At 41.5% G+C, this 14725-nt stretch overlaps 1 protein-coding gene and 2 long non-coding RNA genes across 7 annotated transcripts in view; 1 reads left to right on the forward strand and 2 right to left on the reverse strand.

The window, feature by feature from the left end:
* Window positions 1–222: 222 nt before the first annotated feature.
* Window positions 223–2732, reverse strand: LOC120554499. Its single transcript, XR_005638479.1, has 3 exons — window positions 2715–2732; window positions 2391–2456; window positions 223–307 (listed from the first exon to the last, which is right to left on the reverse strand). It is a non-coding gene; the product is annotated as an uncharacterized LOC120554499 (long non-coding RNA).
* On the forward strand, window positions 2639–3986 carry LOC120554506. The gene is made up of 2 exons (XR_005638486.1): window positions 2639–2930; window positions 3147–3986. It is a non-coding gene; the product is annotated as an uncharacterized LOC120554506 (long non-coding RNA).
* Window positions 3987–4167: 181 nt separating this feature from the next.
* The window catches only part of kcnh7 (potassium channel, voltage gated eag related subfamily H, member 7), a 61986-nt gene continuing 51428 nt past the window's right edge, over window positions 4168–14725 (reverse strand). For 4 of the 5 annotated variants that reach the window (XM_039793373.1, XM_039793372.1, XM_039793371.1 and 1 more), the window contains 4 exons: window positions 12954–13226; window positions 11296–11455; window positions 8179–8356; window positions 4168–7265 (listed from right to left, as the gene is read on the reverse strand). In XM_039793373.1, the coding sequence (XP_039649307.1) occupies window positions 6981–7265; window positions 8179–8356; window positions 11296–11455; window positions 12954–13226 (896 nt within the window). In that variant the 3' untranslated portion in view covers window positions 4168–6980. The remainder of the gene's footprint in view (window positions 7266–8178; window positions 8357–11295; window positions 11456–12953; window positions 13227–14725) is intronic. The other variant, XR_005638458.1, reaches the window with a different exon arrangement.

Below are 14725 nucleotides of genomic sequence, written 5' to 3' on the forward strand. Positions count from 1 at the left end.
TTTTTGCTAACCCGTTGTACTGGGCAACTGTATATAATAACACTTTTGGACATTTTTCTTTTACTTTTGATAGATTGTTTGTCATAATACAGTGTTATAACAATGTAATAACTATGTAATAACACTTTTTGACATTATGTATGACTTTTCTGAGCTTTTTGACATATACGATACTATTACTTACTTTACTTTACTTTAAATTATTTCATGACATACAATACTATAAGTATACAGTGAGTAAGGAGAGAAGGCGGCATGAATGGAGTGAAGGAACTTCTCCGTTGTGGTCCGGAAACTCTGCACTCATCTGGGGAGGAAAACAGAGAGAAAGAAGAGTTTATTGGATTGTTCTGCTTCAATACATCTGGGTCCATTTCTTTTCCTTAAGGAGGAATAAAAGACACCGAGACACAAGGTAGAGCTACTAGTGCTGAGAACTGTAGCTCCCAAGCAGAGGACGGGCCCTGTCTTGTTAACATCATTTAGTGTCTGAGCTGCACCCTAAGGTCAATCCAGCTGACACAAAGACCGGAACAAACGAAAGCTGTGATACATATTAATATTAGGGCTGCAACCGGGGGGGAAAGGGCCCCGATACCCCGTACCGCTAAACGATTCAGTCCGCACGTCGCCAGGAAGTGGGAACAGCAGCCCGCCAAAACACACATACAACAACCCGTCACACTTCCAACAAGAAAAGACATCTGCTGACATAAACAACAGGTAGTTTTCTTATCAACTGCTTCTAAATCGTTCCAGGGTCAGTGGTTGACCTGTGGGTTTTTAATCCATGCTGGAGGAACCGCCTGTCCAAAGCTGTTTAGTTGCTGCTGGTTAACGTCTACTTCTCCTACAGCTGACTGCCTGATATTCAGTGCTGTGGGTCGTTTATGGCAAAAATCTCCCAAATAAAATGACAGACTAAATAAGTTGTGATGTTTCCTGATCTTCGGTTTATTCCTACACCACGGACGGCAGGTCCAACAAGCTACGCCACTTCTGGAACTCTGGCGTAATGGTGGTGACGCGTCTTCTTTACTTGCGAACACACAGCGCTTGGAAGGGTGCGTTTGATTTAATGATCCAGTATTTAATGTTTTGATGACCAAACCACACAAATGATGTCATCTGCCCGCGTCAATTCCAAACTGTTTTGTGGTTGGCTGACAAATAACCAGCAAAGTGGTGTGGGTTTAAAAGATCTGTCAACCTTCACAAACCATTCCCAATTTAAATAAAGGATTTTATATACATGATGCCAAGTATTTTTAATTTATTTCTATGCCATACAGGCGTAAAAAAATGCAACGTGTGTGTTCAGGGATGCGTGAAGCTGAGGGCGGGAGGAGAACAATATGTCCCAGTGACCCGAAGGACAACACAAGGGTTAAGCGATGAAGGTTGGGGTTACAAGTACCAGAAAGAACTTCAATCTACTTTCACACTCGGCTGCATTATTTTCAGTGTTTTGTCTACAAAACGTCAAACTCTAAACCCATCTGAGTGGAGAAGATGGAGCCGGCTAAACGTTGTCAGAGATCGATGAGAACCAACAACAGCACTACACCACCAAGCCTAGCACACTCCACGGCCTCTCTGACAGCTTACCGACAACTCTCAAACTAACGCTGCCGTCGGTGTCGTGAGCTGACACAACATTCAGCTTCAGCACACGTTCTCTCAAACATTTCACACACTGCTTTGTGTGTGTTACTCCTTCCAAAGCCAGCAGACCGCCGAGGGCTTCAAACTCCAACCTTCTCAACACCGAGGCAGCCACCCGACCAGCGGGTTTTAGAAGATGGAACACAGGGAGGACAGCAGTTTACACTCTGCTCCATCACTACATAGACTGATTAGACTTCTTCAGCAGAAACAACACAACACAGCCTGGCTCTAACATACAGAAGGTATAATAATAATAATAATAATAATAATAATAATAATAATAATAATAATAATAATAATAATAATAATACATTTTATTTGTCTTGCACTTTACATCACAGCAATCTCAAAGTGCTAGAGCATATACTAATGCAATTACAAATCAAAGTCAATAAATAGTTAATGTAACAGTTCTGCCACTGAAAATATTTCAAGCAGGAATTCAACCAAACATGCAAACCCTTAACCACTGACCTAACAACACAAGCATGTGAGCCATCAAGTCTTTTCTCACTAACATTTAGTTTGAGGACATTTCCACAAACAGTGTCTCAGTTCCTCCATATATATATATATATATATATATATATATATATTAGAATCCTTACTGTGGACCATGTTGTTGAGATTCTGGACTCTGTGTGACCTGACCCTTTCAAATCAACTCAATCCGTCAACATTACAGCCAGCAGCTGTTAATCCGGAGAGAAAGCATGTCCTACCTCAGAGCTTCAGCTCAGAGAAGATCTGTAGAAGCTTCCTCTTCTTCCCAGGATGCATATCTGCAGCTATGAGACAAATAAATGCACCGGTCATTCCGGTGAATGTGACCGCGGGGGGTCGTTTGTTTGTTCGCCCCAAAACAGCCAAAGTAGCAACTGTACAGACGTTAGCATAAGCTAGCTGGGAGTTAGCAACAACGGGACACAGGAACCGTGTGTGTGTTTGTGTATCCGGTCTCGGTATGACGAGTGGATAGTGCCCCGGATGATGATTGCCTAAGGAGGGAGACTGCTGTGTGGCATTCAGTCCAGCCTCTGACTGACCTCATAACGTCCTCCATTCGTCTTTATGAAGAGGATTGATAATCCATAAATTAATCTGCTCAAATTGCTACATGTTCAGAGGTCGCAGAGTCGTCTTCCGGTCAGTCTGAAGTCGGGGGTCTGGAGAGTCAGTGCCACATGAGGGTCATCATCAGATACCTCTCATTCATCATCATCATCGGTCTGGTGTGTGACCAATGGGTGCTTTTCTTCCAGGTGGGCAGCACGGGTGTAGAGGCTGCCTGGGCTGAGGGCGAGAGGTGACCGACAGGTTTCTGTCTGGTAGCACAGTTGCTCTCCAGCAAAGGGTTATTCTACCTCGTTACTCTAGCAGATAATGATCCAGGGGAGTTCACTGATGCCTCGGAAATGATTTTCAGTGCAGGAAACATTCTGGATAACAAGTATAGTATGTTTTCCTTTTCTCACCAGAGGAGATTATCCGTTTACTGTACGTGGTTTAAGGGGAAAGTCGTACTTATCCTCCATAGACCAGAGCTGGAAATGAGAGGCTGTCCATCCTGCGCTTCCATAAGAACTAACAAACATGGAACTGTCACTTCTAAATCTGCTGAAAGGATTACAGGAACTGATGAGAAGAAATGTTTTCAGGATATCATTTTTTGACTGACTAGACAATATTGTCTGCAAGGACACATGTTTACTGCAGAATCCTCAGACATCTGTTGTGAAGAACTTTCTTATTAAAGCTCTGCAGAACAAAGACACTTTTCTTTGCAAGAAATTGGTGACATTTTAAGTAAATGGGTCCAGACTATAAACAGCCACATTCAACATGTTTCATCCCACAACACTGATTAGTAGAACACTTGGCGTGTGTTGTGCTGAACTTCAATCAGTCTAACTTTGACACATTTCATTTGACCCCCTTTTGGTCCCCTAATCATTTTCCTACAGTCCACAATAACACCTGATTGAAGTTGTTTTTCACTCTCAGCAGGTCACACGTTTAGTACACAGACGTCTCATCACACAGTAGGAGTTTACCTGCATGCGAAGCAGCTCAGTGCTGTTGAGTTCCTGTGGTTGATTCGACAGCTTGGTGGTTGACGCTCTCTCCCTCTCTTTGTCTCTGCACCTCCTGTTAACGGTGTATCCTGTCATGCAGCTGTAAACTCGGTTTTCCATGTTGAAGTACAAACCCAGCCATGTTTTCATTTGTAAAGATTGCATTGAAGTCGACCTCTACACAACCAATGTTGGAGTAAAGATCGTATTTTGTTACTGACAATAAACACTTTCTAATCAGTATGCATTCTGTTTATTAATTTATACAATAGCACATTTTCCCCATTCTATTTACCAGATATTTAATGTTTTAAATATAGTTAAGAACAAAAAACATTCAAATTAGCTGTTAAGTGTTGCATTGTATAAAATACAGTGGCAAACATTTAAAAAATGCATAAAAACAATTGTGAACAGCACTAGATTTTAAAAAGTGACATTTATATCCAGTACAGCAACTTTTTTTAATCTGTGCAAAAGTTTGCAAATCCCATGAAAGTTCAGTAGACTCTTCATGCGTTGGACGTGTCGAGTTAGGCTTTAGCAACTTTTGTTCTACATCTGTGCTCGAGAAAGAAAGCTTATTGAAAAAAAAACAAAAAACACACACCCTGCACTCTGCTGGAAACACTTGGATTGTCCTGTAAAGGTTCTTCTTTTATCTCATCCATCTATTTCTTCATTATTTCTGACTTCTCTGGTTGCCGCTGAAGGAGTCAGGGGACAACATTAAGCCCAGGCTTTAGATGACAGTAAAGTGTTGGATTTCAACACGCTGAATTACGTTCAATAAGATTAAAGTGGATGTAGAAACTCTGGAGAAATGATATGAGAATCAATGTGCAATATTAAATCAAGACAAACTATTTCAACAGCACACAGTACATGCAGCACCCGGCTTAAAGCATGTCACTGAAGTCTTGCTTGCTACACTTAGAGGCTGTGCATTGCATTCGTCACCTTCCCATCACCCACCAGCAGTCCACAGCATTCTAACCAACATCAGGGGCTTTAAAAATTATTATCAGGTACATAGAAAAATAATAATGGAAAATGAAATTTTGTTTTAGAAAAATAGGCCTAACCATTATTTCTAAATCTCTCTGGATGATGTGCTGTACCTTACAAATCAATATATATCACACACAGTTGATTGAGACCTTTTATAATTTAGTCAAGTGCGGTCTCCATGCAATACATGAGCGGGTGTTGGAACTTGTGTAGTTAGGAAACTAAATAAATGACTAATTCAATTTTGTCATGCAGTTCACCCTAAATTGTTTCAGTACGTTTACAGTCACGGTGGAGAAGCAGGTTTTTGTTGCATTGGATTGACGTCATTTGTAAAGGCTAGAGCAGGCTTATAAAGCTAAGGCTATTGAAGGCTGAGCTGTGTCCTCGGCCCAACACATGAAAAAAAACATTTTAGTTTTTCTGATGATGCTTTCTTAGTCGTGTTTTTTTATTTACGAAATTGTACTTTTTTAAGAAGACAATGGAAGACCCTAAGCATGCAACCAAAAACTATGGTGTGGGATTGCGCCGGCTCTATGGAAAATTCAGGATGTTGCTTCCTGTCTGCCAGTCAAAAGTTTACATACACTTGTAAGGGACATTATGTCAAGGCAGTTTGGGGATTTTATGTCTACAGCTGTTCTTTTTCTATGACGGAATGATGGAGAAAACCAGGGAAATGTGCCAGCTCATGTTTCATTTGCTCTGGGAGAGACATCTGGCCCTCTCCCATTCAAACAGATTTCCAGCTGGCCAGAACCTGGATGGACCAATCACAACAGGCAAAATGAAGATTTCTTTTCTAAATTTTTTGTGGGTCGTCTGAAAATCTGATGGGTTAATAATATACTTGCAACTACTTACAGTACTGTATGTTAGAAATATTGGTGGCATAGAAAGCTATAGCAAACTCAGGTCCCAGCATAACCAGTGCGAACAACTACTGTACAATTATGATGGACTGAGAACAGTGGTCTGGAAGAAAAAACTGTCACCTTCTGCTGGAAGATAATTGATTCGGATGATAAGATGAGTCGCCAAAAAATATCTGCCATGATTTACTGTAGAGCCACAGACAAAGAAATACATTTACAATCATCCTTTCACAGAAGAACAGTTGCGAAATAATTAAAATCCCCAAACTGCCTAGACAAACTGTAGATGTCCCTTACAAGTTTTGACCGCAAATACCCCACAACCAAGCTTACGCAATATTGATAAGATACATGTGGTTATATGCTAATTCTGGTTTTTGAAATCTACTAAATCCACAACTTGAAGCATTCTTTTTGTTGTCTGAACATGCCACTCAAACATCCCATGTGTGAAGGTTGAGTTTTTAAACTCACATAGCAAATTAATTCACAACATAAATGCTGTTAAAAGATGCTTTTTTTCTTTGTTTAGGTTGTATACAATTATCTCCAGAGTGTATTAAACTCTAGAAATATACCAAGATTCTGTTCATTTCCAGTACTGCATCATTATTGCTTTCAAAGACTGACCAAAGTCTCGTTGTGCTATTGGATGTCCACACAGCCTCTACACACATTAACACTACGCTGTGTTCTGTATTTTTGAGCTGAAAAAGACGTGATTTTGCTCTGTTGTGGCGATGCTGTTTACAGTAGGCACGCTAAATATACAGATAGATTAGATAGATAGTTTGTGACTGCGTCGATCGTTTGGAGCTGCTGATAGAAGATGAACTTCAAAGCTGTGGAGTGGAGTATAGAAATGCCTCGGAACGAGTTTCAAGTAGCTTGGTCCCTGTGAAGAGGGAAGAGTCATAGAAAATGAGACTTGATAGCTACAGTCGTCTGTAAGCATGCCAAGATCACATCTGATTGCCTGGTAAGTTGCAGTGTGTGTGAGAGGAACATGCGACAGGAGAAAAGAATCCATGAGAAACAAAAACATGCATATCTCTTTCAGAAAAATCACATTAGGTGCCTCATGTTGCTGGCAGTGTTCTATTTAAAATATGTACACAGTAGATGATGACTTTACATATGGTAATAATATAGTGTATAAATACCTCTGTATAAATGGACTTTATACATTTAAATCAGAGAGCTGGAAGGGCGGGGGCTGGGAGATTTTCCAAAAAGGGATGGAAGAAAGTCTACAGTTTGTTTTCCTTTGCATATACAGTCTCTTTCTTAGACCCTGAGTCAAGCTTGAGAGAAGACCTTCGGTCGACGTCGAAGGGCTCGGGGAGGCCTACTTTCCTGGAAGCCCCGGGTCAGAAACTGGCCTGTGGAGTCCCAACATTCCTGAGCTGCTGGGGACATCAGGTAGAGAGGCCTGTCGGCCTGATGGGAACCTCAGTGGCTGTTGGTGGTGGTGTTGCTCTACAGAGTCCACGCCGTTTTGTGTGGGTCTCTGCTCGCCGTCTGTGTCGCTCTCGAGCAGTCCAGCAAAGTTCCCGTGTGGAAGAGTCTCTGTGTGAAGGAGGACTGTGGAGGTATCTTTGGATTTGTTCGGGGACTTTTCTGGACCGGGGCTCTGAAGAAGACAGAGTGCAGTGGGCGTCATGAGCCATTTGGCAGAGAAACTAAAGACAGATATATCACAAGGAGAGTACAACACCTACCACCCTTATGACGATGTGTATTGAAACTAAACCACCGACCCACGACGATATTACTGCATTACTAGTGAGGCGTACATTACTATATATAACAATATTTTACAGTGTTTTACGATGGCTTTGGCTCAGTTCACAGCATAGTTTCAATGTGCAAAACTGTTCATGCAGACCTCAGGACCTCAGTACAGTATACAGATGCCTCATATTAGCACAAGTTTTAATGCTAATTACTAAGCGCACAGATCACTGAATCAACGCAACATGCTTTTACGAACGTGTATTCGTACTTAATGTGGGTATCATCTAAAGTTACAGTACTTTTAGTACCAGGTTTTTGCTTCCCTGGACAGTTTCCTTGCTGAGCTGTGGCAGCACAAAGAGGAAATGATGTACAGCAACTTTAGCTTTGGAAGATGTCCACTTGATTTGTCTATCTGTGGCAAGGTTATTATAGATTTACATTTCGAATTTGTTTTTATTCTATTTTATTTTTGACTTTTCAAATTTATTTTCACAATCATTATTTTATGTTTTATAATAGTATTAGTGTAACATCTGACTAGTACATTAAATTCAATACATAAAATAATAAATAAGAGTTTTGTTACAGCATTTTTAATTCCGACCTATTTGTTTCTCATTGCGGTTTCTATTATAGGTATAATCTTGAGGAAATGAACACTGCAGACTGTTTAGTTTGTCAGCATTTTGATACTAACCATTCGATTTTAAAAAGCAAACAATTATTAACATTCTGGAATGAGCATCCTGATTATTTTCATTGTTCATTAATCTGTGGATTATTAATCAGCAGGGTGTGTGGTGTACCTGTGGCCGGAGCGGAGCCGGAGCGAGGCAGAGCTCTGACACCGGCTGCACCCTGATGGCTGGCCTCTGGTACTCAGGGCTGGAGGTGACGGTGCTGTAGGCGGGGGGGCCAGACGTGGTTTGCCTCTGGAGGAGCTGCAGGATGGCCTGGATGTCTGAAGTCATCTGGGACTCCAGTCTGATGGACAGACAAAGAATAAAACAACAAAGGGAGTTGTCAAACATTGTGGTTGCAAGAATTTCTCCTAAATTACAGGGCTGAGGCAAAAGGAAGCATTTCTGTGGCCCTGTGGTGAATACTAACTTGAACAAACGCTCATTAAGAGTTGATTGTTACTCAGTGTTTCTAATCAATACTGATTCACCTACGGATGTCATCATCACACAGAACAAACCTGGATAGCAAATGAATAAGATGCCTGTTTATTAAGTCTTTTCATTAAAATAAGTCATCTAATATTGATTGGTTGTTGTCACAATTACGACAACAATTAAATGTGTAATGATGCTGATCACGACCACTGATTAAACCAGTACTATAAAAGCCCAGCATTCTTACTGTGCTGATATCAATGTCACATCGGTACAGTGTGTTAGATGTGAAGGTTTAGTTTGCCACTCTTTAGCAGTGCTTGTGTTATAATGTGTTGTACTTCATTTTGCTAATTTCTGCAGTGACCTAATTTCACCAGAAGTATTAATTACATCTCATCATCACTGTCGATCGGCTGTCAGCCCTAAAAGTAATATGATGACAGATATTATCTTTTGCCCTACTTTTCTCAGGGGAATAAACAAAATATTAAGCCCAGATGGCAAAAGTAATCTGTTGAAACACTGTATGTCGTGTTTATCCCCCTTTCTATACAGTTGACTAAGTGCTATCATTATGGGATGATGGATGGGTGGTCAATACTAATACCAAACACTAGAGGGAGACTCAACCTTACTACTGCAGAGTATTATCTTAGCCCGTGCTCCTGAAATGCACATTCCCCAGGAAGAAGAGGAATTCTGACTTAAGTAAGAATACTCAATTACTTGTAAACACTCTGCATTCAAAATCTTACTTAAGTACAGAAGTATTATCAGCAAAATGTACTTAAAGTATCAACAAGTACTAGTTTGCTAAAAAAATGGCCCCTGTGACTGATGTTAAAATGTTAACCAGTAACTGGCTGTGAATAAAATAAATATACGTGTACAATCCCTCTGAAATGTAGTGGAGTAGAAGTATAAAGTAGCAGGAAATGAAAATACTCAAGTAAAGTACAAGTAGCTCATAATTGTATAGTACAGTGGTAGATTAAATTAAATGTTCTTAGTTCCACCAATGTTTTCTGTTTCTATAGGATTTTAACTTCTCAAAGTCTCATTTTATCTTACAATGAACACTGAAATCGTGCCAAGAAGTGAACTTATAAATTGAAGATAAGGCTTTGATATTTGCTGAAAGTTTCTGTATGGCAACTAGGTAACAGAAAATTGAACACCTGCACTGTCATCACAATGCAGCAAGTTACATCATGGCGTCTGAGATGGCGAATCACCTCTTTTCTCCACACACACACTCCTTTTTTTTTCGGTCCATCAGCCAAAACAAAAGGAGACACGGAAAGAGCGAATAGAGCGAGCAGAGAGTTCCAGCGTAGAGTGGAATGCCTCCTTGTCGCTTCGCCAGGTGCCTGTTTTGCTCTTTAGAGGACAATAAGTGCAGATAAACCCTTTGGCTCTGGCCTGTTTCTGTAAAATGAGAGTTGGTGGTGCAGTGTCCATGTCCTGCTGCCTCAGACAAATACTCACCCAAACCAGAATAAATGCATGAATGATGGGGACACTCACTGGCCAATGTTTCCACTGGGAGAAAAAACGTGTGTAGAATCCTGATGAAACTTTGCTGAATAGCTCATCATTATATGTCAGTGTATACCGCGGTGGAGGAGAACACCATTTCTTCCTTTTCCACCATAATTGCACCAAAACTCTGCAACTTCACCATGACATCAACCATCCCAACATCTCGGGATGACGTCAACAGTATTTGCAATGTGTCTGCATCTGGTGTCTACGTGCTATAAATAGCCAGCCAGCCTCCCCCTCATCTGTATCAGAGCACCAGCTGAGAATCACACCAGTCCGCTCGCTCTCTGCATTAACGCGGCTGCAGCGGCCGGGTGTCTGGCCTAAAATGTCTCTGTGCAAGATTTCAGCCAATTATAGGCAGAACCACAGGAGCTTGTATTGTAAGCTCCGAAAGATGAAGGACACATGTGCTTCAGACTTCAGCTCAAAGTTTGAAAATATACTGCATTATTAATTTCCATTAATGTTATCCTGATTTATTTGAAATTCTTCACAGATTTTGCATTACACATAAATACATGTAACATTGTCAGACTCCTCATGGGCATTAAAAAAAATAAAAGGCTCAAATTGATGCAGCAGAACAAGAGATACTTATATTCCAGAGAGTTTTTTTTTTAGTCCCTGCTTTCATCTTTCTTTTTAAAAACCTGGCGCCTACATTACCTACAATGCAACTCGGCCGCCGGCAGTTCAGTCAGAGATTTGGGAGTTATGCTACTAGTGGCTATTGAACCCTGGAGCCTCTAGGTCTGGTCAGCTCACTTCTTTCCAACTCCACACCTCCCGATTTGATTCATTTTCAAACGCGTTGCCTTCAGCTCCAACCGATGCTGACTCAAGTGACATTACTTAAGGAGATTTGAACAACTTCTTTCACGTATGCAGTGCTCAACAACAGCTGTAAACAGACTTTGATGTGTTTCCCCTGTAAGTGTTTAGGTGTAAATACCACATTGAAATGACACATGAAGTTCATGACATCCTCTGAAACAATGATATGATTTCAGGTCAGAGAAGGATTGTATAAATGAGGACACAGATCATCAGCTTCTCCATCCTCACAAGGATGTATAGAAAAATATCATCTTTATACTGTATGTGTCCCTGGATGTTAATGAGGCAAAGAGGATTTTAACTTATGTACTGTAGTCTAAGTAGTGTGTGATGTTCAGTGTTTCTACTCAAGCACTCAGGACAGGTTTATGGCAAGTGCTTTGGTTTTCCGACCGACATGCTATTACTTCTCCATACCTGTTGAGGTGCTGCTGCAGCAGATCCAGCCGTTGCTCCACCTCTCCGTAGGTGAGGTCCGTGTCGCTGTCGTCCTCCCCGGCTGGCGTCTCTCGACACTGGGCTGACTCCTTCACAACCTCGTCAGGACGCTGACGCACCCACTCGTCTGCATGGAGCTCTGGAAGGATAGACGTGCGTACGCACGCACGCACACACACAAACACACACACACACACACACACACACACACACACACACACACACACACGGTAAATGATCTGTGTTATTAGAACAGTGCCTCAGGGGAAGCATCTTCCTGTGTTGTGCCTTCTCATCATTTAGCTTTACTAAGCTCTGATCAGCTTAACGCCTCCTGAATCCTAACATCTATCCTACAGAGGGAACACAACTCTGACCCTGGTTGACACGCTCGGTGGGATTTTTGTTCCTCTCCTTTTTGGTGTCTGCAAGCGATGGCTGGAGATTAGTAAATTGGCATTTCCTGTATGTTGTTCTCGCCCGGCTGTTTATAGGAATCAATATCACTCTGCTCTCTACTCTGGCAGAAATCCTCTTGTGGCTGCAACCGCTGAATTATGGGATATTAATATCAAATCAGTTTCCCCATCTCAGCGTAGAATCACGCCGGCTGAGTGTTACTGTGTGTGTGTGTGTGTGTGCAGGAGCTTTGCTCACACTGGATGGTTTTATAGGGGTTTAAGCAGAAAGTGCAGTTGCTTCTTCCAACAGGAGGTCATATGAGGTCAGGCCACAGAAACACAAACTGGTGCGTTTGCTCGACATGCAGCAGCAGGCAGACGGTGAAAGGAGGATGATTTCTCCCCGAGCTTGCCAGGGATCTCCATCCCAGATGCAGCTTTGTGTGGAAGCTGCCCAGTCACGCCTGCTGCTCCCACTGTCTACTCTCCACTGGGATCCACAGGAGGATTTCATAACTCTTGACTTGTTTTGTCTGGGTGACTGTACAGTGTAACAGTTGCTGAATTAACAAATAAAACCACATTTATCTCTCAGGCTTCCTTAAAATGATTTAAATGTGACCAAACTCAGCATATACAGTCATGTCAACAACATGATTTTACCTAATGTTTCCTGTAAATCCTTTATTTGGTCATGACCTACGATCAAAAGGGGTGACCCCCGGGCTGGTTGCTGGATATAATCCTCTTATGTTTTATTACTGAGTGGCTTTTAGGTTTCACCATAATGACACATAATCCCTGTTTGGATTTGTAATAGGTGTGACATTCCTCCCCTGGGTCTTAGGGATTTTTTTGGGGTGTTTCTAAATTAACTTCTGAGCCAATTACCATTCTGGAATAAAACTTTAGAGGACAAGCTTGCGGGTTTATGGGGAATTTCATGTCTGTTTAGACAAGATAGTGATTTGCTTAATATAGATGGAATTAAAATGGTCTCCTCTGTGTTATTCTGCTTGTTAAAAATCTGTTTTTTTCTTCTTCTTTTTTTACATTTGGGCAAAAATAGAAACTTCTTTTTAGGATAAGCATTTCTTTGAATGACAGGAAAGTAAAAGAAAAAATGGCTTTGAAAGCTGCTTATTTTTACTTGAGCCAAAAATAAATCCTTTGTTACTAAATAGAAGGCTGAGAAAGTACTGTAGGAATAAATAAGGCGGATGTTTCTATCCTCACCTTTATATGTCTGGCTCTGCGTGTTGTCTCCGGCAGCCTGTGCATCGAGAGCGCTGCTCAGCCCGAGTCCCACGGTGTGATCCCTAACCACCGGGTAGCCCAGTACACCAGAACACAAGGGCCTCTGCTCCTCTTCCTCCTCCCTGCCTTCCTCCTCCTCGTCCTCTCCCTCGTCAGCGGACTCTCTCCTCTCCTCAGCGGCCAAGGAGGCGCAGAGCTGCCTCCCTTGCTTGGTGTCGCAGTAGGTGGCCGCTGGCTCCTTGTTGTGGGAGCCTACAGGGAGAAATGGTAATCAGGAAGTCTGCTGTGGGAACACGGCCTGCTCTGCTTAGAACCCTCTGAGGATGTCAGGGTAGTCTCATTATCTTTGACAACGGGTAGCAAGTGTTTTGCTTTGGGGTTACACTGAGGACAAACAATGTTAAAATGAGAAGTTAGCAGTGAGCCCTTTATTTTCTAAACGACTTATGTATCATGCAGTGGTGGAGTGTAACTAAATACATTTACTCAAGTACTGTACTTAAGTACAAATTTGAGGTACTTGTACTTTACTTGAGTCTTTTCTTTTCATGCCACTTTCTACTTCTACTCCACTACATCTCAGAGAGAAATATTGTACTTTTTATTCCACTACATTCATCTGACAGCTTTAGTTACTAGTTACAAATTAAGATTGTATGCACATAAAACACATGTAGTTTACAAAATACAATGCTTTACTACCAAACAATATAATGGCCTATAAGTCCAGCTGAAATGATTAGACCATTAAACACACAACTGTTTGGATCATTTGCAGTTTCTAAAATCTAAGCTCTTTCTGCTTTGAGTACTTTTACTTTTTATACTTTAAGTACATTTTCCTGATGATACTTACATACATACAATTTTTATAGTGTGGAACTAATAATTTTACTTAAGTAAAGGATCGGAATACTTCTTCCACCACTAGTATCATGTCATGCAATTGAAAGTCACTCCAAGTGTGTGTTTACAAGTCAAGTATGATCAACAGTAAATCAATAATGCTCCTGTTCAGCTCATCAGACTGGATTCTCCATCTTTAAACCTGATGGATGGAGGCAGGATATGCCGGCTGCTGGACTGTGAAATGGACTGTTAGGTACATTCTCTATCCTCACTTGTGTTATATTGGGAGATGGTGATACTGTATTCAGACCGCCTGTAACCATGGCGACCAATGAGATTTGCCAGCCAAACTGCTGAGTGCTGCTGTGCGGAGGCTCCGTCTCCAAGTCCCCTGGCTGTTAGAAGTCAAATTACAACTGTTTCCACGGTGCAGCTTGCTCGCAAACACCCTGCATACGCTCGTCTTAAACGCTGCCCTTCTGTCCGGGGGCAGGGAGGCGGCTGTGTTTATTTATAGTGTAACTGATCTGAAGAGTTTTTCTAACCACACCAAGGTACTCAGGGGTGTTTCATAAAGGAGGCTCCGAAATTCACGGTTTATTGGGAAGGGTCTGTATGATATGAGCCTGATAAACTGAACCAGGATTGCAATAAGCAAAACAAAAGAGATTAAAGTTGATTAATGTGACATGTACTAGTCACGTGTTAACAGTGCAGAAGTAAAGAGGAACCTTTGGGAAAAGAGGTTATATGCCTCTTTGCTTTGGGGAAGTTCAGATGGTCAAGAGGGGTACGTTTCTATAGTAACTTAGGCCAGACTTATTTAAATCTTCTTTACGAAATGGAATTTTCGAAAAGTAAGCCTGATTTACTGAAGTAAGCCTGGTTTTACTGGCACTCTG

Source organism: Perca fluviatilis, chromosome 24 (assembly GCF_010015445.1).
Source record: "Perca fluviatilis chromosome 24, GENO_Pfluv_1.0, whole genome shotgun sequence".
Classification (NCBI taxonomy): domain Eukaryota; kingdom Metazoa; phylum Chordata; class Actinopteri; order Perciformes; family Percidae; genus Perca; species Perca fluviatilis.